The 26,027-nt window shown below is 45.3% G+C and overlaps 1 protein-coding gene across 1 annotated transcript in view; it reads left to right on the forward strand.

Moving 5' to 3' along the window:
• The window catches only part of ST3GAL5 (ST3 beta-galactoside alpha-2,3-sialyltransferase 5), a 1,112,943-nt gene extending 1,091,510 nt beyond the window's left edge, over nucleotides 1-21,433 (forward strand). The window contains exons 4-8 of the mRNA XM_078772153.1: nucleotides 68-173; nucleotides 341-684; nucleotides 3,082-3,268; nucleotides 3,884-4,042; nucleotides 17,008-21,433. Coding sequence (XP_078628279.1) covers nucleotides 68-173; nucleotides 341-684; nucleotides 3,082-3,268; nucleotides 3,884-4,042; nucleotides 17,008-17,265 — 1,054 coding nt within the window. The 3' untranslated portion in view covers nucleotides 17,266-21,433. The remainder of the gene's footprint in view (nucleotides 1-67; nucleotides 174-340; nucleotides 685-3,081; nucleotides 3,269-3,883; nucleotides 4,043-17,007) is intronic.
• The last annotated feature ends 4,594 nt before the right edge of the window (nucleotides 21,434-26,027 follow it).

Below are 26,027 nucleotides of genomic sequence, written 5' to 3' on the forward strand. Positions count from 1 at the left end.
CTGTGTGTCAAATAAGGTCCCCCAAAAAGTCGATGAACTTGCTTTTCTTTTCCTTTTTTAACCACAGGGTAGTTAAATTGTTGACAGCTCTGAGCATTGCCGCCTTGTTGTACACCAGCCTTCAACGACCCAAGGAAGCTGTGGAAGTTGTTATTGAACCAGAACTTGTCAAGGTACGTTTGGTCCTTCATTGCGTACTGCAGTATACGGTCGTGTATGCAACGTTAAAACTTCCCAACAAAGCCTGTAAAGTAGGCTGATTCATCTGCTAAAATGAGTCGTTTCTTCAATTTGTTTTAAAGAAACTTTGATTGGAACAGTTGTGCTTTTATGTGTGTAGGTGTTGCACAAATTGGCATTGTCCAGTTTGCAGCAAACATGTAGACTTGGATTTGCCCGCACAAGCATGGCGAAACTCTTCTCACACAGCTACAACCCGGCCTTATTACCTTTTGTTTGGAAGAATCTTTCAAATATCAAATGGGAACCTGCTCAACAATACCACCCACCCTTTGGTTTTCGAGGAAACCTTGACATATTGCGTGACATTATGGAGCTACTGCCAGAAACAGGAATCCCTGTTCATTCCAAGTCCTGCCAGAGGTGCATTGTCATTGGAAACGGTGGTATTCTTCGTGGCCTGGGCTTTGGCACTTTTATTGATGGCCATGATGTCATAATCAGGTAATGAATAGCCAAGGGCATTGAGATATTATTTTATGTATTTGCTCTGCTCTTAGAGTTGACAAGGCGTGACTACCAGTCGCTTTGCTGATAGGTTTAATCAAAAGACACCATATTGTACTTCCCAAACGCATTGCATGTCTGTCTGTGCATTTCAATGAGAATGTAAAATGCAGTGAAACACGTGAAAAATTGATCTTTTTCAACACATAGATGCTACTGGCGTGGCTGTGGCTGTGGCTGTGGTTGTTGTTGTTGTTGTTGTTGTTGTTTGTGTGCTCCTGTGTACTTTTAGATATTTTTTCTATTGCTTTGAGAAGTAATATGATATCTACTTTTCTGTTCTCTTTCTGTGCTCCTTCTGTCTCCTTCAGGGTTACTGCTGTTATAGAATAATAAATGTTACCATAGGAATGGCTGCATTAAGCTCCCATTCTCACTTCTTCATTCCGAAAAGAGGGCTTTTAAATCGGGAAACTCTGATTAAACGACACTTGTCATTATTCCAAGTAAATTGATTATTAGGTTTCCAACAGTCCCATTTTTATTACTTGACAACAGGAACACTTTAGAATGAAGCATTACACACACGCAGATGGACGTGCCACCTTTTAGTAACAAGATTATGAGGCTTAATTACTATGCTGAGCCCAAGACTTATCCGATGGGCACCATGCTTTGGTCCTTGTTATTATTTATATACAGTCGGACCCTGCTATTTGCAGTTCCGTGTATTCGCGGTTGATAAATTGCAACTTGTTTCTCTATTTGCAGCCTGATGTCCCATGTATTCGCCTTTTTTTTTGCGGGCACAAAATTTTCGTTTTCCCATGAGCTGCGAGCATCACACATTTATAAAAACCATCTTTCACCAGCCATGCACAAAGCAGCTGGACATGTGCAAAAAAACATGTTCTATGAGCAGCGAGCATGACCTGCTTCTACATTCGCAGCGCTGTGCTTTCTTACCGGCTTTCACGGGATATCCCATCATTCACACTGAACAGCTTCACGTGATATCCAGCCGTTCACATGGTAAACATTGTTTTGTGGGATGCTTCGCGGGATATCCCATTATTTTCGCACTGTGAAAAGCTTCACGTGATATCCTGTCATTCACAAGGTAAACACTGTTTCGCGGCATGCTTTACCGGATATCCCGTCATTCACACTGTCAACGGCTTCACGGGATATCCTGCCACCGTTCACAGGCATTCGCGGATTTTAATTGACGTTCACGGATCTTTGTCGACATTCGCGGCTTTTCATTCGTATTCACGGATTTTCATTGGCATTCACGGATTTTCATTGACATTCACGTTTTTTTCCTCAACATTCGAGGATTTTCACGATTCAGGAACTAATCCCCCCTTTTTCCATTGAACTATTGCCCCGCCAGAGACCCTGGTGTTGGGCTAGCGGCTAGGGTGCCGGCTTAGGATCCAAGGATCCTGGGTTCGAATCCCGGTCGATTGCTGAATTAATGCCAGGGGGGTTGACTCAGCCTGTCATCCTTCCGAGGTCGGCTAATTGAGTACCAGTTCACTGGTAATTCCCTGTTTGTCGTTAAAGGCGGCAAAAAGGGTTGGTGTCAGGAAGGGCATCCGGCCGTAAAACATTGCTTCAAAAAGGGGACCAAAAAAACAACAACAACCACGGTTCCCGAAAAAGGCCAACCCCCGCTTTGCGGGGAAAAATGGCCTCAAGGTGTTTTTTTTTTTATTGCCCCGCCATCCGTGGTTTCGCAATTCGCGGCAATTTCCAGGAACGTATCTCCCCCCCCCCTGCCCCCCCCCACGACGCGATTAAACCTCAAAGATGTAGGAAGTATGAAGTGACATTCCTCTTAAAGCAGAGTAAATCGTTGGATAATGGGAAGCACGTTACAGGTAGTGAATTCCAGAGCGAGACAGCATGAGGGATAAAACTATCTGCAAAGCCTTTTGTTCTCCACTTTGGATCAGCTATAGTGTATGGGTGAGCGGAGATGGCAAACCGAGTCTTGCGTCCAAACACTCGTACGGGAGGAACCAAGTTAGAAAGTCCAACAGAACATTTGCCATGAAAATATCTGTAGAACAAACCAAGACTGGCAACTGACCTACGGTGAGAGAGCGGTTGAAGAGTTGAACCCGTCTCTGCACCAACCACGTTAACTTTGCGTTTCTGGAGCCTATCAAGTAAAGATAAGTGGCAAGCTAGTGCTCTGGCCGAAATGTGGCAACAGTACTCCATGAGGGGGACATATAGTTGTATTGTACAGATGCAAAACAACCTCAGGAGGTAAATACCTCTGCACCAGATAAAGACAAAAACTCGAAGATGTGTTTTTTTTGTTCTATAACTTGAGATGTGTGTAAATTCTTATCCTAAGCTATCTGTTGCATTCTCTTTCAGGCTTAATGATGCACCTGTGAAGGGCTTTGAATTTGATGTGGGGAAGAAAACGTCCATTCGCATTATTTACCCAGAGAGTGCACTCTTTTTCGCCGACCAGTATGATCCCGATACCATTGTGGCGGCCATTATGTACAAGGATGTTGATTTCAAGTGGCTTGAAGCAGTCATCCAAAATAAGAAACTGGTATGGTATTCTGACTTCACTTCTACTTTTAAACTTCTACTTTTATGGCCACTTCTACTTTTAAACAGCTTCCATCAGTGGAGATATGATTTTTATATTTCTGACTTCGGGTGCATGTGCCACTGGCTTTCAGAATGTCGATTATACTTTTACACTGACAAAAAAAAGTTTCATTTTAATCCGATTAGTTTTATTCCGCATCTTGATGCTCCTGCCTGCTTTAGGCACTATAATTCCTGAATTTTAAAGAATTTCACCAATATTTTAATTACCGTATAATCATCATGCCTTATCTGTAGGCATACAGTAGATTTAATATGAGATAAACAAAAATGGCTGAAGATGATTGTGAAGACTGGAAATGTACAAGAGCAAATGAGGTGATTTTGTTCAACACCTTGAAGATCTGGAGAAAAGTGTGTGCATGTGTCTGTGTGTCCAAAGTACCAGGCTCGCAATGTTGTTCTCTCCGACGTACTTGCCAGGGTGATTTGGTACAGGCAGTAATTATTCATTTGCAGCCTTTCATTTTCAGACCAAATATGTTTGGCTAACAAAATGGTTGGTACAATACCTTTTGGTTTATTGCTAAGCTAACAAATGCATTCGTAACAGAGCCTCTGGACCAGAATGTGGTTTTGGAGGTCGGTGCCTCAAAACCTTTCATTGCCTCTCACCAACATTCGAGTCGTGAACTTGCTTGTGGTCAATGAGACAGCCATTGGTCTCCTGAAATTTACTGCACCATCCATGGTCTCTTCCTCTATCAAGAAGGTACGGAACCTAGCATCTGATTGGGTTTGTCATTCATTTGTTTGAGGCAGAGTAATGTTTTTGTTTTTTTTGCTCGTACTTTTTTTTTAAACAAATCCCATTTAAAACTTGTTTGGAAAGAGTTCATGCAAATCTAACATGTTTTTGAGATTGTCGGAAGTAACAAAACAGAGACGAGAACGGCTTTTGGTGGAGCGCATACCTCCGTCATGCTGAACAGTTTCGGCTTTGTATCCCACTGATAGGCCGGATCTGCATCCAGACCTGAACCAAAATTTAATCTGCTTGTTCTTGTCACCTACCCAACTCATCCACCAAGTTTTGTTATAACTTGTCCACAACGTTTTGAAATATCATGCTATATATAGTTTTTGGCCCCATTTCTCAATGGTGAAGAATCACTTAAAAAATAAAATAAAATAAAATTCTCGTATCCGGATCTGGATCCGCATCTTCACCAAAATCGAATCAATTTGTCCTTGTCACCCACCCAACTTGTCCACCAAATTTCGCCTGAATCTATCCACAACATTTTGCGATATCCTACTTACAGACAGACAGACCAGGGTGAAAATATAACTTCCGTCCACCTTTGGTGGCGGGGGTAAAAATTTTGGTGAATCAATACGAGTAACTACAGCAATACATGAGTATCAGTTCAAAAGCAATGGCTCTATTTCTCATGAAGTATCACCTTAATTATGAAACTTCCATTGACCATTCTTGCATACACACTGAATGGATAAATGGATGATCCTCTTTGTGCCGAAGGCTGCTGAGACCATTTGATTGACTAGGCACAATCCTTGATGGATCTCCACACCGACACAGGATACTCCACTGTCTCACTCCCAGCAAGTTTAGTACTCCTTGTGCCGACCTCGAAAGGATCAGGCTGAGTCCGTTGGCATGGCTGGGGATATTAAGAGTCTTAATATCCTAAGCCAAACACTTGAGTTGTTACATTTATTTATAGGGAGACTCTTGTGTCCCAAACCGACCTTATCCCAAACACAATTTTGCATCTGAAACCTACCCTTACTCATCCCAATGTTTGTTTCGTTCGTATCCCGATGTAACACTGAGTTTTAATGAAGATTGTCATAAATGTTCTCTTTATCCACACAGTTTGTGCATGGAACCTCCTCCCTAACAATGCAAAGAATTCCCCAGACCTACAAACTTTTAAAACGATTTTGGACAGTCTGAATGTGGTACTGTTGGTTAATCAAGCCCATTATATACAAATTAAATTATCTCTGCTCCCCTTCCTCGGGCCCTCCCCCCCTCACCCTCCCTCACCTCACAGTCACTGTACATAAATGGGCCCCATCATTTGGGTGTTTATACAGCATAGATAGAGATACCGATATGCCACCACCAATAGTGGGGTGCCCAGACACTCAGTCATTTCAAATTTATACAAAAGTTTCGTTTTCAGTACCAATTTGAAGGTAATAGAACAATTTTGGTTTGAGTGTCAAGCACTCATATAATTTTTTTTTTGGGGGAGGGGGGGGATTTGGAGGATTTTTTTTCGTCACGAATCTTCCCCATACCCACCTGCGTTGTCATCCGAAGGGTCCCTCAACTCTTGTACCAAGTCAGATTTGTTGGTACACATCGAGAAAGCCAGTACGAGTAGCGCCATTTCTGTCGATGAGGAGCTAGTTACGCCAGATGTTTACGACTTCATTGTTATTGACGGTGGAGTACTGATACACTCACTTCCTGGTACAACTGTCCAAGGAAACACCTTTGATTCATATTTCGACAAGGTATTCTGCTCAAGAATTCGCCACGACTTTAAAAGATTGACAAGAGTAGACATTGTCTGGGACCAGTATCGTGCACTGACAATCGAAGGAGGCACAAGGGAAAAACGAGGAACAGGCACCCGACAAGGACTTCCCACGACGGAGGATGCCCAGTCGGCGACTGGCTTTGGAGGCCAGCTTGGAAATGTGGTTTTCCCAGGAAAGATCATGGCAGATAATGAGACCCAAAAGCTTGAGCGACAGAACTTCTTGGAGAGGATTGTTGAGAAAGTAGATGGGAGGGTTGTCCAGTTGGTCTTTTCGGAGAGACGTAGTAAGAGTGTGAGATTTGTCAGGATTGAAAGACATGTTCCACTTGTTTGACCAGTCTGTGATTTTGTCCAGGTCTGCAGAGAGTGAGGAGGCTGCAGACTGCCTATCTGAGGGATGAGGAATGGAGCAGCAGAGAGTGGAGTCATTAGCAAGGAGATAGAGAGGATTTTCCAGAGAGTCGGAGAGATCATTGATGAAGACCAGAAAAAGCACAGGGCCCAGAACACTGCCTTGGGGAACTCCAGCCTGAACAGGAAGGGGGAGATGAGAGAAATCCATTCAGGGCCACACATTGACTACGACCAGAGAGGAAGTCCGCAAGCCATGCGTGGAGATTTCCATGGACACCAGAGGAGGAGAGTTTGGTGAGCAGAGCTGGGTGCCAGACCGTATCGAAGGCACGTGATATGTCAAGGGAGACAGCTCTGATTTCCTGTTTGGCATTGAGGACCTCCATCCATTGTTGAGACAGCAGAAGCAGCATGTCCTGAGTGGCATGACCTGGTCTGAATCCAAATTGATGATCGGAGATCAAGCCATTGGAGAAGAGGAAGGATTTGATATCCGAAGCAATGATGGATTCCATGACTTTGCTGATAAATTGGGAGCCGGCTGATTGGTCTGCAGTTGCAAGGATCTGTTTTTGCACCTTTTTGTGTGAGGTGGTAATGTTTGCTAATTTCCAAGATGCTGGCAGATGACCTTGAGCAAAAGTGAGGGTGAAAAGAACAGAGAGAGTGGGTGAGATAGAGCGGCAGAGCAGGATTTTAGGACCCGTGGGCTGATGCTGTGTGGTCCAGTTGCAGAATCAGAGTTGAGATTTGACAAAAACTTCTCCACCTTGTCAGGAGAGAAGGACACAGAGTCAAGGAGCAGTTGGTTTCGACTCGGTAAGGTGGGAACAGAGAGAGATGGGTTTGGGACACAAGATTCTGAGGCAAACACAGAGTTGAGGCATTCGGTTTTGTCACGTGCGGTTTCATCTGTGTAGCCATTTGAGGTAAGGGAGGGGATGGAGGGGGAACAAACACCAGAAACGGATTTGACCAGACGCCACCAGGATTTGGAGGAAGGAGACAGGTTTGAGAGTTCATTCTTGAGTGTGGAGAGATAGTGCTTCCTGGCACTCCTGGGGTAGACACACTTGTTCCGAGCTTAGCGGAAGGAACTGAGATTTCCTTCAGTTGGATTAGCCTTCCAAAAGGCAAAGGCAAGTTGTTTCAGGGCAACTGCCTCACCACAGGATTCAGTGTACCATGGACAGACGGAAGGGTAAGACGACTGAAGATGAGATGGGATAAATCTGTGCATGAGAGAGAGCAGTTTGCTTTGGAAGAATTCCCAGGAAGAATTGATGTCAGAGGCAGTATAGATCGGAGACCAGTCCAGATGATTGATGGCTGCTTGAAGACCGTGCCAGTCGGCCTGAGTGAAATGCCAGACTCGTCGATGCTGAGGAGGCTCTCTGAGAATGGCCAGAGAGATGTCCACTTTAACAAGCACATGATCAGAAGAACCGATTGGAGCAAAAGAAGAGCAGCAGACATTTGCAGGTAAGTTTGTCATAATCAAGTCTAGAAGAGAAGATACTCCATTGACTGAGATCCGGGTCGGGAAATTGACAGATTGTGTCAGTCCCAATGAGTCGCAGCAGTCCTTTGCTGAGATGCCATGACTGGTGAGAGAGGAACCCACACCCAGCCAGCTGGCATGATGACAGTTGAAGTCGCCACATATGAGGAAGAGAGAGTTGGGATGAGTGGATAGAAGTTGGTCCATGTTGTGAGACAGCGAAATGTAAATGGAATCATCACTGTTTGGAGGATGGTACAGAACACATATGAACCAATGGTGGGAGGGGAGAGGAAGTCGTAGCCAGAGGTCCTCCTTGGGGTGAGGTGGATAGAGGGCAGTGCAAGGAGAGTGAGGAAGAGAGTTTTTGATAAAGATGGCAATCCCACCTGCAGGACGAGGCTCAGGTCTATCATACCGGAGGAGGGAATAACCAGGAAGAGATATTAAGGAATCGGAGACATCTTGAAGGAGGAAAGTTTATTTTAAGCAGATCAAGTCTGGATTGTCAGAAGCAACCTGTATGGGGAGATCTGTCAGGTTTTAGTGAAGGCCCCAGATGTTTGAGGTCCATACCGTTAATGAAGAGAGAGGAGGGGCATCGGGTGCAGGACAGGGGAGGGGAGTGGTAGGATCAGATGAAGGGTGAGAGGGGGAGATAGGGAGACCAGTTGATAGTGTGTCAGAGATTACAGAAGAGTTACAAGAAAGGGAAGGATGAGGAGGACGAAAGGTTTGATGGTGATGGGATGAGGCACAGTGAGGAGTTGTTTGAGGAGGGGGGGGGGGCAGAGGAAAGTAGAAGGTTGGGGGAGGTAGAGGTATGAGATAGAAGGGAGACGAAGTGGGGAGGAGGCAGCTTTGAGGAGGAGGGGGGAGAATTGGAGAGGAATGGTAGGGGGGGGGGGGAGATTTTAAGGGGAGGGGTTTGGGGGGGGAGTTTTGGAAGGGAGGGGAAAGGTTGGGAGTTTAGGAGTGGAGGGGCAAGGGGGGAGATTTGGAGGAGAGGAGCGAGGGGGGAGTTCAGAAAGTGGATGATTAATGAAGGACGAACATTTATAACAAATTGGGTTTGTTGTGATTTGCAAGTCAGAGATCCGTTTAAGAACGATAGAGGAGGGGTGGAATGAATTAATTTAGAACATGTAGGGAGGAGGAATTGTAAGAGATTGAATTTTTTTTGAAGTGGAATGAGTTGAAGAGGAAATTGAAAAAAGCCTTTTAAATAGGAAGAAAAACAGCGTGTTGTAATATACCACTGAATGAAACACTGCAGGGGAAAGTTTAAACATATTTAAATAATATTTAAACAGAACCATGAAGAACAATCTTATATTCACAAAATACCAACAGGGAGAGGGCCGTGAGGGACAACCACGAGCCATGTGAAACAGGGCAAAAGGTGGAAGGCAAGGAGATAATGGGGGTGGGATGAGACAGCGCACATGGAAAGAGGCACACGAAACAGCACACGTGGAGAAAAGGAAATAAATGTTTTTTTGTTTTGTTTTTGGGGGGGGGAGGGGGGATTTAAAACGTTAGACAAAGAGTAGATGTTCGGGGGAGAAGGGAAATTTCTAAGAACCAAGCAATACAGCGAAGTAAGGAACTTAAGTTAACAAACACCGATGGGGGAAGCCTCAGGTTACAAGGCCGCGCATGCGGAGCAAACAGAAAACGATTAATTAATTATGAGTTACAGGAAATTCAAACCAAAACGAACTAGAAACAAGCATAATGCATAGACGATAAAATAACGAATGGAAATTTGACAAACACACGAATGGAAAAATAACGTAACTTTTGATGCCCGGAGAGAACAAAAGTCGCAACCTCGATCGAGAACCCAGAAGCGGAAAAAGCCGCTTTTTCCGTAATTTCTGAGTAATGTCCATCTATCAAGGCTCTGAATCCGGACGCAGAAATCTGGATCTCCTTCAAAGCGGGAAAGACAACCAGAATGATCTCCTTGAACACTGTCGCCACAAACCTGGGCACGACAACGTGCAAAACCATGGCCCTCTTCCACGCATTCACTGGATCAGACAGCACGTCTTCCTTCAAGTTTAAGGGTAAGCGATACTGCTGCAAGTTGATGCACGAAGTGCCATCCCTCATGGAGGAACTTGCAACTATCGTCGACACTCAATTCCAAACATCGCCAAGGCTGAAAGAAGTGGCAACCAACTTTGTCTGTAGGCTGTACTCCAATGAGTCAAACGAGGACAATGGCTTTGACCTCGTCCGAATGAGGGTGTTCTCACAGAAGACGAGGGACGTGGAGAGAATTCCCCCAACGAATGATGCTTTGGATCAACATCTCAAAAGGAGTGTCTTCCTAGCGAGCATCTGGACAACAGCCCAAAGGTCCATGATGACTGTCAACAACCCCACTAATCATGGGTGGAAGGAAGAGGACGGCAAGCTGCTTCCCATTTGGACCTCGCTGCCACTCGCCAAGGATGTATTCCATCTGGATGTGAAGAATTTGCCCAAGTACCTACGCTCTGCAAGTGCATGAGGGCAAAATTGAAGTGCACACGTCTGTGCAAGTGCAAATGCGAGAAGTAGCTGGACCAGAACAATTTCCAATACTGACATGTATATATGGTTGATTTGTTCGCCACTTTCTTATTAAAACTATTGTTCAAGGAGTTATTCAAGCAATTGTCTAAACAGTTACTCACCACCATATTGTAGCACAGTTAAAAGATAAATAAAAAATGTCACTATATCATTGGGTCCGAGTGTAATTGTCCAGTTTATTAAAAAAAAAAAAACATGTTTCAGCTTACCGGGCCTATGACCCTTGGTCTTTTTTTTGTGGATATGCGCCGATACCGGCAAAATTATTGCTTCTATGGGCAATATGCTTGAAATACAAGTTGCTACTCCTGATCCTGAATCCATACATACCTCATAGGTTCAGATTGGATCATCCAATCAAAAGTTATAACAGTTTCGATATTTCGCATAGGACGGTGCGGGGTCGGGAGCTCCCCACGTCCCCAGAAGCCCAATTTTTTTATCTGAGTGCTTGACACTCGAACCAAAATTGTTCTGTAGGCCCTTACCTTCAAATTGGTACAGAAAACGAAACTTTTGCATCAATTTGAAATGAAAAGAAAAGAAAAAATTACCCATGCACGGCCCCCTACTACGAGCATATCCATGCTGAAAAGCTGGTTATTTTCCCACATTGTCTCCATTATAATCAATGCATATTTGCCACTGTTGAACGAAGACATGCCTGTCTGCACTGTACAACCCCTTGTCACACTTTCTTAGCAAATTTCAGACATCCTTACATGTACATTGTCACATTCAAGGTGGTGGCGAAGCAACTGCAATTTTCATTCGGATAAATAAATAGGCAGTCTAAAGGTGCAAGATTTGGGGAGTACATTGGAATGTGATATCCCAATCCATTATGTTCAGAGTCCGCATGTTGGACTTTGGCCTGGAATTATCATGCTGAAGCAGAACTTTGGATATGTTCAAGTGATGATGTATACAGTACATGTTTTCAGCTTCTTAAACATCTCGATTTTATAGGTCGGGGGTTTATAGTGGTACACTTTGATGTACAAGTCGCCTTCCTTGTCCGACAACACAGTGCCATAACTCTGATATTTGAAGACAGTGTTGACCTTGTTGTTCTCGGTGATGCCTTAACGTGCCACTCCCTTGATCTACAAACTTTTCGTGTTTGTGCACCCACACTCCTCTCTGGAAACCTCACATCGTTTGGTTTTGCTGAATCTCCATTGACAAAGTTCTAAACACACGGAGCGCAACTTTGATGCATTTGGAGGTATTTTCGTTTTTGCTCTCAAGCAAAGTTTATGCCAAAGAATGTTATTTTTTCCATATTAATAAACACCTTATTCTACTTCTATTCTTTCATATGCACCACATGACTGTGGATATGAGTCATTTGCTGGGGGCACAGCTGTATCACTGATGCAGTCCCCCTTGTAGGTTAGAGCAGGAATTTGTAATTTGGTCAGGATGCCGGTGATAGCTCGACTACTCTACGCGGAGAACCCCGTGGAATCTTTAACGTCCAACAACTAATGTCAGCAGAGGCGATGCCCATTTAACGTTGCTCCATTCTTCAAGGGACGGCACACACCTTGAGAAATCAGCCTGCCTGTGAAACACCAGGATGACAGTTCTTGGATGAGTGGAGAGTGAGCATACCACAGCTCCAGCTTATCTTGTCAGCTCTCGAAAGACAGTTTAACCGTATTCATATTCCATGTTGATAAAGAAAAATATGCAGATCACTCAACCTGGTGTTGGTTAGCCTGGTGTTGGCTTAGCGGTTAGGGTGCCGGCTTGGGATCCTAGGATCCTGGGTTTGAATCCCGGTCGATCGCTGAATTAACGCCAGGGGGGTTGATTCAGCCTGTCATCCTTCCGAGGTCGGCAAATTGAGTACCAGCTTGCTGGGATGAATGATCACGGTGTGTACCCCGATTTAGAATAGGTACACCGTATCCCTGCGCATCGTAAGAGCGTGACCAAGGGTTGGCGTCAGGAAGGGCATCCGGCTATAAAAACATTGCCTCAAACAGGGAACCATGATTGTCACGGGGCCCGCAATGCTAACCCCCGCTCTAGAGGGGAAAATGGCCTTAAAACGATCATTCATTCATATTCATACTCAACAGCATGGATTGTTTGCAATAGGTTTTTTTTTTTTTTTTCCCTCATTCAGCTTTTGTTGCCCCAGTGTGTACCCCAGTTTAGAATAGGTACACCGTATCCCTGCGTGTCGTAAGAGGCGACTAAAAGGGTTGGCGTCAGGAAGGGCATCCGGCCATAAAAACATTGCCTCAAAAAGAGAACCATGACAATTACAACTACATATGGGCAGGGTACAGCCCGAAGTACCCCGTGGGGGACCCCACTCCCGCTCGTCAAAACTCAAGGTGGGGAACCCGATCGAAGCAAGGGTGGAAATCACTCCAGTTATGACGACAAACGTCTGATGCCCGACGTGGAGATCGGTTTCTGAGGTTTGGGACATGGAATGTAGGGACAATGACAGGGAGATCAGGAGAAGTGGTGGAAGTATTGGTCAGAAGAAGAGTGGACATATGTTGTGTGCAGGAGACGAGATGGAAGGGAAGCGGTGTGAGAATGGTGAAGGGTAGGCAGGGACAGAAATACAAGTTTGTGTGGAAAGGGTGCCCAGAAGGCATGAATGATGTTGGTGTCCTGTTTTCTGAGGAGTTTGTAGACAGTGTGGCGAGTGTGATGAGAGTGAGTGAAAGGTTGATGATGGTGAAAATGATGATTGGAAAGCTCTTGGTGAACGTCATCTCGGGATATGCTCCGCAGGTTGGTCGGAGCGATGAAGCGAAGGACAAGTTCTGGTGTGCAATGGAGAAGCTGATGGAAAACGTGAAAGATAAGGAAGTTGTTGTGGTAGGAGGAGACCTAAATGGATATGTGGGAAGGAGTATGGACGGTTTTGATGGAGTTCATGGGGGTTACGGATATGGTGTGAGAAATGGAGAAGGTGAAAGGATTTTGGAGTTTGCTGATGGAGCTGATTTGTTGATTTGTAATACTCAGTTCCAGAAAGAGGATAATAAGCTTGTTACATACTTGTCAGGTGGGTCGACGACAACCGTTGACGACCTGCTGGTGCGTAGGCGAGATAGGGAGCACCTCCGGGACACAAAGGTGATCCCGGGGGAGGACGCTGTTTCACAGCACCACTTGGTTGTCTGCGACATAAGTGTGAAAGGTGCGAGGAGAGCTCAGCGGGTGAAGTACCAACCGAGAATGAAGGTGTGGAGGTTGAAAGAGTTGACAGTAAGGGAGGCATTAAAAGTGAGGCTGAGTATGGTAGAGGATGATGTGGTTGAGCTTGAAAGTGGTTGGATGTCAATGAAAGATAGTCTGTTGGGAGCCGTTGGTGAGGTATGTGGATGGACAAAAGGACCACCGAGGCACTCGGAAACATGGTGGTGGGATGATGAAGTTGGAAAGAAGATTGACGAGAAGAGGAAAAACTTCAAGGAGTGGCAGAAGACGAAGGGTATGGGGGCAGAAAAGGCAGAGAATGAAAGTTATAAGGCAGCCAGGAAGGCTGCAAAGAAAGAGGCAGCAAAGGCGCAGGAGGCATGTAGGAAAATGTCCGGAGAACGCTTGGATTTGGAAGAGGGTCAGAGAGCGGTATTCAGGATTGCAAAGCAGATAGCGAAAGAGAGGTGTGATGTGATGGGGGTGAGTTGCTTGAAGGATGAAGTGGGACAAATCGTTGTGGACCCAGATGGAATTAAATGAAGATGGAAGAGATATATGGAAATACTGTTGAATGCAGAGAATGAATGGGATGGCAACATAGAGAGTAACCCAGTTTTCGGACCGGCAGAGAAGATAACCGAGAAGGAAGTTGAGGAAGCGATAAAAGCAATGAAGAGTAGAAAAGCGGCAGGGCCGACGGGAGTTGTGGGAGATATGTTGAAGGCAGCGGGAAATTGGGGTGTGAAGAGAATGACAGAGATCTGCAATCTGGTGGTGAAAGAAGGCCGCATTCCAGTGGATTGGGAACTGAGTACCCTCATCCCTCTATACAAGGGGAAAGGTGACCCTCTGGACTTTTCTTTATTATTATTATTATTATTTTTTTGTATACAGAATCGAGGCTCGTGAAAGAGCTAACATTATCACAAAAACAAATCAGAGACAAACAAACAAAGTATATAAAAAGGGGAGCGGTAGACAAGATGGGGAGAGAAGGGGAAGCACATAAACACAACATTTGAGAGCAGGGACATCGGGAATGTGTGGGATGGAGAGGGATTTGGGGAAGGCGCGTGGGAAGGGGGGTGGGGGGTGGGAGAAGTATTAACACAGTACACCAAGGACTTCCAGGAAAGAAGTTGGTATTTCAAAAAAGTGGATTTTGGGTGAAATTAGCGGGGGTAGAAAAGATCAAGGTTTTGGATGGGGGAAGATAAGAGATGGTGGTGAACAGCTGTTTTAAAGACCTGGAGGGAGGAGATTGAAGAGAGTGAGGGAGTTTGTTCCAGAGGTGGGAGAAAAGAGGAGTGAAGGACTGAAGGTGAGCAGAGAGTCTTGATTTTGGCAGTTTAACCATAAGACGGTTGCAGGCAGATCTTGTGCGACCTGTAGGAATATTTGGGGGACAGAGCCCAGAGAGAGCTGGAGGAGCAAGGCCGGAGAGGAGTCGGTAGAAGACAGAAAGACCACCAACCTGCCTGTGGTGAGTAAGTGAAAGGCCCTCGGAGGTAGCTTCATCGCGGGAGATTCCAATGATTCTGAACGCTTTGGTTTCAACAGCGTGAAGAGGAGCTGGGTGTGAGGCAGGAGCACCAGCCCAGATGGCGGAACAGATTCCATTGAGCTGCGGATGAAAGCCTTATATGTGGTGAGGAGCTCAGGTGTGCCAAGGAAGGACTTCGCACGACGGAGTATGCCCAGTCGGCGACTGGCTTTGGAGGCCAGATTTGAAATGTGGTTTTCCCAGGAAAGATCATGGCAGATAGTGAGACCCAAAAGCTTGAGTGACAGAACTTCTTGGAGAGGATTATTCAGAAAGTGGATGGGAGGGTTGTCCATACGGTCTTTTCGGAGAGACATCGTAAGAGTGTGAGATTTGTCAGGATAATAATCAGGAGATAATTATAATTCAGGAGATAATTCAGGAGAAGATGGCGGCAGGAGATAATCAGGATGTTAATTCTCAGGAGATACTGTGGCTCGTATCGAGCGATAAAGTTATTCGAGCATGGAATGAAGGTTTTGGAAAGGGTGTTGGAGAGGAGGATAAGGAAGAAAGTGAAGATTGACGAAATGCAGTTTGGATTTATGCCAGGAAGAGGAACGACAGACACGCTTTTTATTGTGAGGCAGTTGCAGGAGAAGTATATGGCGAAGAGGAAGAAGTTGTTTCTTGGGTTTGTTGATCTGGAGAAAGCATTCGATAGGGTTCCACGTGAAGTAGTGACATGGGCATTGAGGAAGTTAGGAGTGGAGGAATGGTTGATCAGAGTGGTGATGGCAATGTACAAAAGAGCGCGCACAGCTGTAAGGACGAAGGAGGGGAACAGTGAAGTTTGAGGTGAAGGTGGGAGTGCATCAGGGGTCGGTACTAAGTCCACTACTATTTGTAGCTGTGATGGAGGTGCTGGCTCGGAACTTAAAGGAGGGTTTACTGTGGGAGTTGTTGTATGCAGATGATCTGGTGTTGATTGCAGAAAGTATGGATGGACTGAAGGAGAAGATGAACAAGTGGAAGGAATGTATGGAGACAAAAGGTCTGAAGGTGAATATCGGAAAAATGAAGGTGATGGCAAGTGGTAAAGCATGTGGTGAGGTGGAAAGAACTGGGAAGTGGCCGTGTGCTGTGTGTCGGAAGGGTGTCGAAGTGAATTCCATTCAATGTACAATGTGTGCTGAGTGGGTTCATCAAAAATGTAGTGGTTTGAGAGGGTCATTAACCAGTGTGGCAGCTACATTCAAGTGTAAGGTGTGCACAGAGGGAGCCGCAGATGGAGGAAATGCTGAGTTGGATCTTGGAGACGGTGTGAAGCTGGAAGGTGTGAAACATTTTGTTACCTAGGAGACATGCTGAATGGAGAAGGTGGATCAGACTCGGCAACGGTTGCTCGAGTGAGATGTGCATGGAAGAAGTTTCGGGAAGTGAGTGGCGTGCTGACGAGGAGGGGAGTGTCGTTGAAGCTGAAGGGAAAGGTGTATGCTGCATGTGTGAAAAGTGTTATGATTCATGGGAGCGAGACATGGGTAATGAACGTAGAGCAGCAACGAAGGATGGAAAGGGTGAAAATGCGAATGGTTCGGTGGATGTGTGGAGTATCGTTGAGAGAGAGGAAGACAAATGATGAATTGCAAAAGATGATGGGAATAGAGCCTGTGATGGATGCTGTGAAGAGAAACAGTTTGGAATGGTTTGGTCATGTGTTGAGGAAGGATGAAAGTGACTGGTTGAGAAGAGTGATGGAAATGAATGTAGAAGGAAGTAGAGGACGGGTAAGACCGAGAAAGACTTGGCTAAAGATGGTCGAAGAAGAAATGTTGGCAAAGGGGTTACCAAGGGGAGATGCAGAAAATAGGGCAAAATGGAGAAGATTGTCATGGGGACCGCAAGGCTAACCCCTGCTCTTGCAGGGAAAATGGCCTTAAAATGCCTGTTTGTTGTATTCAGCTTTTTTGGATAACACACTGTAAGAGCTGGTAAGAATTTTAAGTGTTGACAAACTCTTCCCTTCACTCTTTTCCTCTTTGCTGTGAAAACGACAGAACGTTCCAACTCTGGGCCTGATTGCGATTACTCTTGCCACTCATTTCTGCGACGAGGTCAACTTTGCTGGTTTTGGCTACGATTTTGAGCGACCCAGCATGCGACTTCACTACTACGACAAAAAACAAATGGAATATATGAAGTACCAGTTAAAGCATGATGTGGGCAGAGAGGTGGTCTTCCTTCGAGACCTCGTCACCAAAGGTGTGATCAAAGATTTGACAGGAGGCGTCAACCCCCCAAAATTGGTTCACTAGCCAATTGATCAAGTGTGGTGAAGCTGGCACATCTGAAAATTGTCGCTACTTCCGCCAAGCATCCGGTCACTGAGGGGGTAAACCATTGCCACTGCCATATATCAAATTGCATTGCTTTGTATGTTTCCAACCACCTGCCTTCCACACTTGTAGCGGACATTCCACCCATTACACCACTGAGTCTGGTTGTTGTGTTTTTTAATTTCCTTTAAACAATGCTTTGAAACTTAGTAACCCTGGTGTTGGGCTAGCGGCTAGGGTGCCGGCTTAGGATCCTAGGATCCTGGGTTCGAATCCCGGTCGATTGCTGAATTAACGCCAGGGGGGTTGACTCAGCCTGTCATCCTTCCGAGGTCGGCTAATTGAGTACCAGTTCACTGGTAATTCCCTGTTTGTCGTTAAAGGCGGCAAAAAGGGTTGGCGTCAGGAAGGGCATCCGGCCGTAAAACATTGCTTCAAAAAGGGGACCAAAAAACAACAACAACCACGGTGCCCGAAAAAGGCCAACCCCCGCTTGCGGGGAAAAATGGCCTCTAAAGGTGGTTTTATAATGCTTTGAAACTTAATCAGTCGGCATGAAGCAGATCGCTTTATTTGATTATCTGTCTTGGGCAACCACAATCACCTGTCTTGGGCATTGTCGAAGGCAAGCCTCCTGACCTTTCTGAACAGGACGTGCGTTCACTTTCAAAATCCCACAGAGTACAAATAACTCATCTGTGCAATACTTCAATCTTTGCGATAGTCCATGCTATTGAATGGCGATTTACATTGTTCTGATTTTAATTCAAAGTTATCCAGCAATTCCATCTCATGAAAATCCTTCTGCACTCGCATGAGCTCCACCTTCACATTTCACAGTCTTGTCTTTGATGTGCTTAAACGATCGCCCACACATGATGAGTATTGTAAATAACAGCCTGCCTCCACCCATTTGTGGGTTTGTAAGGATTATGTAAAATGTGGTTGAATACAACGCATTTCGTTTGAACAAGTCAACTCTGTATATTGTAACTACAAGTAATAATGTTATAGTGGGGGACGGGGTTGTTTTTAAATTATGGCACTGGAATCGTAGTTTTGCTTAACTCCAGTATATCGTGGATTTGAATCCCTTTCCCAGGAAATAAGCACCTTGTTAAACTCGGACAGTGTACAAGAGGTTTATTATGGATAAGAATACATGCATGGGAGGCGTTGGCGTCCACAGCCGACCCCAACATCTCAGCCAGCCACAACCTGGAGGCGGCTTAATATACTATCCTCTAGGACAAAGGAACTCAAGGACACAGACTGCCACCTCGAAGAGAAATTGTACAAAGTTGACAAGGCACGATAAGTCTCATTCGGAAATAATGCTTCGCCAAGGTCAATCACGTGTCAACATATTTGTGTCAACAGTTTTTCAAAGTCCGACAACCAGACGCCGGGGAATTTGGTCACAGGGTTTTTCAACCTGGAACACTGCTTCCCCCTTCAGGATAGGGATTTGATGAAATCCCCTTCACTCATATAGTTTATAAGGATGAAATCGACAGGACATTGGTTAATCCTCAATGAAAGGTTAATGCCTAAAACGTCAACTTCCCCTTGTTTCCCATGGCGGCTTAGCATACCTCGGTCAACATTCTGTTTATTTAATTCATTCCTTTACCTGTTTGACCTGGCAGGTCGAGACTAGCCTTTATTTTTATTTTATTTTTGTATACAGAATCAAGGCTCGTGTGAGAGCTAACACAATGAACATGAAATCATGCACAGACATAAAACTTACAATGAAGGGAGCTGGAGAACAGGGACGTCAGTAGATCTGTGGAAGGGGGAGGGATGAGGCACAGTGGGTTGAGGGGATGAGGGATGAGGCACAGTGAGTTGAGGGGATGAGGGATGAGGCACAGTGGGTTGAGGGGATGAGGGATGAGGCACAGTGGGATGAGGGATGAGGTACAGTGGGTTGAGGGGATGAGGGATGAGGCACAGTGAGTTGTTGTTTGAGGGGGGTCAGAGCAAAGTAGAAGGTTGGAGGAGGTGGAGGTATGAGGTGGAAGGGAGAGGAAGTGGGGCAGAGGCAGCTTTGAGGAGGAGGGGGAGAATTGGAGAAAGATGGTAAGGGTGGGGGAGGGGAGGAGATTAGAAGGGGAGGGGTTGGGGGGCAGTTTTGAAGGGGAGGGGGGAGTTTAGAAAGTGGACTATCAATGACAAATGAACATTTATTACAAACTGGGTTTATTGTGATTTTCAAGTCAGAGATCCGTTTGAAAACGATAGAGGAGGGGTGGAATTTAGGTGAGTTTCGAGAATGTAGAAAGGAATGACTAAGAGATGGAATTAATTTTTCTAATAGAATGATTTGATGAGAAAATTGAAAAAGGTCCTTTAAGTAAGAAGAAAAACAGCATGTTGTAATATACTACTGAATAAAACACTGCAGGGGAAAGTTTAAACATATTTAAATAATATATAAACAAAACCGTGAAAAACAATCTGGGAAAAGTCCCTGAAGTGTGGGTGTGGATCTGAGAAAGAAGGAGAAAGGGTTGAATGAGTATGATGGAAACTACAATTGGAAAGGTGAGTATCGGCTGGAGAGGTAGAAGAGGAGATAAAGGGGGCAAAAACCAAGCCATGAGGTCGAAGGAACTGCCTGCAGAGCTCAGAGACAGGATTCTGTCGAGGCACAGATCTGGGGAAGCCTACAAAAAAGTTTCTGCTGCATTGAAGGTTCCCAAGAGCATCTGGCCACTCTGCCATAAAGCCCAAATCGGTGGAGACAACACGCTCGTGGGCGGGGCGAGACAACATGCACGTGGTCGAGGGCGGCGACCGCGACGAGAGAAGGAAATTATATATGTACAGTGCATTCAGAAAGTATTCAGACCCCTTCACTTATTTCACATTTTATGTTGCAGCCTTATGCTGAAATCATTTAAATTATTTTTTTCTCATTAATCTACACTCAATACCCCATACTGACAAAGAGAAAACAGGATTTTAGAAAGTTTTGCAAATTTATTAAAAAGAAAAAACTGAAATATCACATTGACATAAGTATTCAGACCCTTTGCTATGACAATTGAAATTTAGCTCGGGTGCCTCCCATTTCTCTTGATCAACTTTGAGATGTTTCTGCACCTTGATTGGAGTCCACCTGTGGTAAATTCAATTGATTGGACATGATTTGGAAAGGCACACACCTGTCTATGTAAGGTCTCACAGCTGACAATGCATATCAGAGCAAAAAGCAAGCCATGAGGTCGAAGGAACTGCCTGCAGAGCTCAGACAGGATTGTGTCGAGGCACAGATCTGGGGAAGCCTACAAAAAAAATTCTGCTGCATTGAAGGTTCCCAAGAGCATCTGGCCACTCTGCCATAAAGCCCAGATCGGTGGAGTGTTGCAGTGATGGTTGTCCTTCTGGAAATTTCTCCCATCTCCACACAGGATCTCTGGAGCTCAGCCAGAGTGACCATCGGGTTCTTGGTCACCTCTCTTCCCAAGGCCGTTCTCCCCTGATTGCTCAGTTTGGCCGGGCGGCCAGCTCTAGGAAGAGTCCTGGTTGTTCCAAACTTCTTCCATTTAAGAATTATGGAGGCCACTGTGCTCTTGGAACCTTCAATGCAGCAATGCTTCAATGCGGGGGGGGGGGGGGGGGGGAGCCTCGAGGGACCAGGCCGTGCACGCGGTGTGAACAAAAAGCGACTAATTACACAAGTTTGCACGAATTATAAAACCAAGACCAAACAAGAAACACACAGTAACACATACACAGTAAAATAACCAGTGGAAATTTGACAAAGACACGAATGGGAAAGTACTTAACTTTGATGACGTGGAGAGCTTGAAGGACGCTTCCTCACCGGAGGAACCGGAAGCGGAGGTCAGCCTTCACAAGCAAGGTTATTTCTTCATTCTATATTGTTTTTAAAGTTCTCGATTAAGAAGTCATAGTGAAGCCTTTATATTGTATCGATCAGCGGGTTTGGCACGTGTGCAACACATTTTGCCTATTGTGTCTACTGACATTGTTGTACTGATATTTATTGCTATAACGACAAAGACCAACATTGATAATCCAGATTATGTCTGAGATGCATATATCCAAATATGTTGAAATATTTTTCATGTAACACAGCCATTGGAATGCTAATAAAGGATTAAAGGTGTGTGTGCGTGTGTGTGCGTGTGCGTCATTGGTTGTTATCTATCTATAATTCCAGTAATCTCTGTGTGTCTGTGTGTGTGTGTGTGTGTGTGTGTGTGTTTGTCTGTGACCGCTGTTTCTCGACAACCACGGGTCCGATCTAATTGAAACTTGCCAGATATATTGCTGGGGACCTGAGGATGTGCCTTTTCAAGGTTTCATATTAATCGGAGAAGTAGTTACCGAGCTATGTCCAAAAAACGATTCAACCAATCAGAGAGCAGCGAGCTATCACGTGTGCCGAACGTGGCGAACAGACTCTGCCTCGGACGGCACATTTGAGAGCGTATTCATTTATTTCACGTTGGCAAACTATGTTGGCGCTATGTTGGCGTTAAACTATGTTTTAAAACTAATTAAAACTAATTTGCGATTCATCGTAACTGCGATCGTTGTGTAGGGGTGCTTAACTTAATTCTTTGTGTATATGTTGAGTGTGTATGAGTTTATAGATGACTCAGATGCAAAATATTTTTTGGGTGAATGATCTCGACCATTTCTAACAATAATCCAATAGAGCATCAAAATCCAGATAAAAAAGTGATTTTTTTTGCATTTTCGGACCACCCTACCCTCCCCCCTTCTTCACCAACTTGGACCATGTGCGTAATGGCGTTCTGCGCCGCGGCACGCGGCCACGTAACGAGCAGGGGAGATCATCGGCAGAACGCAACCTCGACTGCAGGTGTCCAGTGTCGGTTTTGGAGAGAGAGATTGGGGATTTTGAATGGGGCCTATTGTTATCTCTCTATAATTCCAGTAATTGTAAACACAATGCCCCAATCCATTCGTCGTTTACGAGAGCGAAGGAAGGAAACTGCGCGTCGTGCTCGCGCTATGGAATATGACGAAGCACGAGCTGCTCGCCTAACACGCGACGCCACGCGCGTGACGAGGCGTCGTGCAGCTGAAACGGATTTTTTGCACGTACGCCCACGCACGTTCGGTCACGCACGTACGGCCACGCACCTTCCAGGCACGCACCTACGGGCACGCACTAGTGTCCATAATTCAGGTTTTAGAAGGTGGAATGGAATCCTCCCAGGGCTCGAAGTGTCCACCTTCGTTTCGGTGAAGAATCATGATTCATAGGCTAAGTTGTTTTGTTCTGAGGCCTCTTTTCAGGATTGTCACCAAGCCCCGTACAGCCTCCAACTGTCGTTGTTTGTGTTAATGTTCCCAGGGATGGTTTTTAAGGTCTCTGTTAGGTTCTTCTTCATTGTCGTTACTCCAAATATCACTGGTACAATTTTAGCCCTCTTCAGCTTCCAGGATCTTTTAACTTCATTCTTGAGATCTTGATATTTGGTCATTTTCTTGATTTCCGTGTTATTTAGAGCAAATCAGAGTACTGAAACTTCAATTAGCAATACCTTATTTTCCTTTTTGTATCCGAGTACAGTGAACCCTTAAATATCGCAGGTTTTGACCAATCGCAGGCAACCTCTTGTGTACTGATTTTGTTACCGCGGATTTTCTTTTCGACCAATCGTGATTGTTGAGCTGACCAATCGTGATCGTGATTGTTGACCTGACCAATCGTGATTGTGATTGTTGAGCTGACCAATCGTGATTGTGATTGTTGAGCTGACCAATCGTGATCGTGATTGTTGAGCTGACCAATCGTGATCGTGATTGTTGAGCTGACCAATCGTGATCGTGATTGTTGAGCTGACCAATCGTGATTGTTGAGCTGACCAATCGTGATCGTGATTGTTGACCTGACCAATCGTGATCGTGATTGTTGAGCTGACCAATCGTGATTGTGATTGTTGAGCTGACCAATCGTGATCGTGATTGTTGAGCTGACCAATCGTGATTGTGATTGTTGAGCTGACCAATCGTGATCGTGATTGTTGAGCTGACCAATCGTGATTGTGATTGTTGAGCTGACCAATCGTGATCGTGATTGTTGAGCTGACCAATCGTGATCGTGATTGTTGAGCTGACCAATCGTGATTGTGATTGTTGACGGTTATCTTCCACCACGAACCTTTTGTTGTTTCTCGTGCGCGATGAATAATGAAGATGCCGAAGCGTAAAAAGATAGAGAAAAGTGATTATTGTTAGCTGTTTCGACTTTACATGTACAATTCGACTTTACGCATATAATTGTAAATCAGCGGGGCCTCTGCGTGTACTGACTGCACTGTACCTATCTCTGCATCAACACTACGGTCGGTGTAGTTTTCCAATTTTCCATAAATTCCTTTGTTTTCGATTACTGCCCTGAATGATTTATATCCATGGCTCCCTGAAGGCAATGGGGGAGGGGTGGTGGGGACTTTTGTGCTGGCAGAGTGTTCTCGAGAATGTTCTGGAGATGTTTAGCCTGGGTTTGAATCCTGACCTAGCTAAAACTGTCACCCTGGTGTTTCACAAGTAGGGTGATTCATTAATGTGTGTGCCATCCCTTGGATGGATATTAAACAGGGCGTCCTGTCTGTCGACATTAGTTGGTGGACGTTTAAGACCACACGATCTCCTTCATGAAGAGTATGTGAGCTATGGCCGGCACCATGGCCAAATTGCAAATTTCTGCCCTGGCTACTGTTAGGAAGGCAATGGCAAACCACCCAGTATAACCCTTGTTCAAATGAAGCTGCATTAGCGACACCAACACTCTGTGAAGACTATGGTACATGAGAGGCAGAGGCTTTGGATAAATGACAGAAGGAAAGGACCCCCTCATTTTTGTCCCCCGTCGCACAGCGTAGCGAAAGGGGGACTATGGCTTTCCCCTCCGTCCGTGCGTGTGTGCGTGCGTGTTTGCGTGCGTGCGGGCCTGCGTGTGTACGTGCGTAAGCGAAGGACCGCATTCGAATTTGTTGTGTGGGTGCAACCCACGTCAAAATCCAAGATGGCCGCCGCCATGTATGTCTGATGCCATGTATGTCTTAACCTTGTGAGATGAATATCTTGAAAAATAAGCGAAGTACCAACTTCTAATCTGGTGTGTGGGTGTATCTAGGCATAAGGAAGAACGCTGTTTAAAATTGGGTCGCCACGTCAAAATCCAAGATGGCCGCCGCCATGTATGTCTGATGCCATGTATGTCTTAACCTTGTGAGATGAATATCTTGAAAAATAAGCGAAGTACCAACTTCTAATCTGGTGTGTGGGTGTATCTAGGCATAAGGAAGAACGCTATTGCAAATTGGGTCGCCACGTCAAAATCCAAGATGGCCGCCACCATATATATGTCTGAAACTTGTGCGAAATATCTCGCAAAATAAGCGAAGTACCAACTGCTAATCTGGTGTGTGGGTGTATCTAGGCACAAGGAAGAACGCTGTTTAAAATTGGGTCGCCACGTCAAAATCCAAGATGGCCGTCGCCATGTATGTCTGAACCTTGTGAGATGAATATCTTGAAAAATAAGCGAAGTACCAACTTCTAATTTGGTGTGTGGGTGTATCTCGGTATAAGGAAGAACGCTATTGAAAATTGGGTCGCCACGTCAAAATCCAAGATGGCCGCCACCATATATATGTCTGAAACTTGTGCGAAATATCTCGCAAAATAAGCGAAGTACCAACTGCTAATCTGGTGTGTGGGTGTATCTAGGCACAAGGAAGAACGCTGTTTAAAATTGGGTCGCCACGTCAAAATCCAAGATGGCCACCGCCATGTATGTCTGAACCTTGTGAGATGAATATCTTGAAAAATACGCGAGGTACCAACTTCTTATCTGGTGTGTGGGTGTATCTAGGCATAAGGAAGAACGCTATTGAAAATTGGGTGGCCACGTCAAAATCCAAGATGGCCGCCTCCATGTATGTCTGAACCTTGTGAGCGAAATATCATATCATAGCATGTTTTCTGCGTCTTCCCCTTTGTCAACTCACATCACTTCACCGACGGGGGACCTAGGTGTAACGCTTGTTTTTCATATAAAGTACGTGGTCGAGGCTCATATAAGAGCTAACGCAGAGCATATACTCATCGTAAAGGGAGCGGGAAACAAGATGGGGGGGGGGGGCAGAGGGAAGCACAACTATAGTAGGGAACAGGGACAACAGGAGATCTGTGGAAGAGAGAGGGCTGGGGAGTGCGTTGCATGGGATAAACAAGATGGACACTACAGGGCCTTTCAGGAAAGAAAACAGGGAATTTGATGGAGGTGCATTAATGGGGATAGAAAAGATCAAGGTTTTCGATGGGGGAGATATGAGATGGTGATCAACAGCTGTTTTGAAGACGTGGACGGAGGAGTGGGAGTTTGTTTCAGAGGCGGGAACAATGAGGAAAAAAAAAAATGAGGGTGAGCAGAGTCTTGATTTTGGCAGTTTCACCATTAGAGGGTTTCTGGCAAACCTTGTGCATCCTGCAGGAATATTGGGGGGATGGAGCACAGACAGAGCAGGGAGAGCAAGGCTGGAAGGGAGTTGGTAGAAGACAGAAAGACCACCAACCTGCCTGCGGTGAGAGAGTGAAAGGCCCGCAGAATCAGCTTCATCACGGGAGATTCCAATGATTGTGAAAGCTTTGGTTTCAACATCGTGAAGCCGAGCTGGGTGTGAGGCAGGAGCACCAGCCTAGGGGGGAGAGCAGTACTCCAT

Source organism: Myxine glutinosa, chromosome 2 (assembly GCF_964187855.1).
Source record: "Myxine glutinosa chromosome 2, kmMyxGlut1.1, whole genome shotgun sequence".
Classification (NCBI taxonomy): domain Eukaryota; kingdom Metazoa; phylum Chordata; class Myxini; order Myxiniformes; family Myxinidae; genus Myxine; species Myxine glutinosa.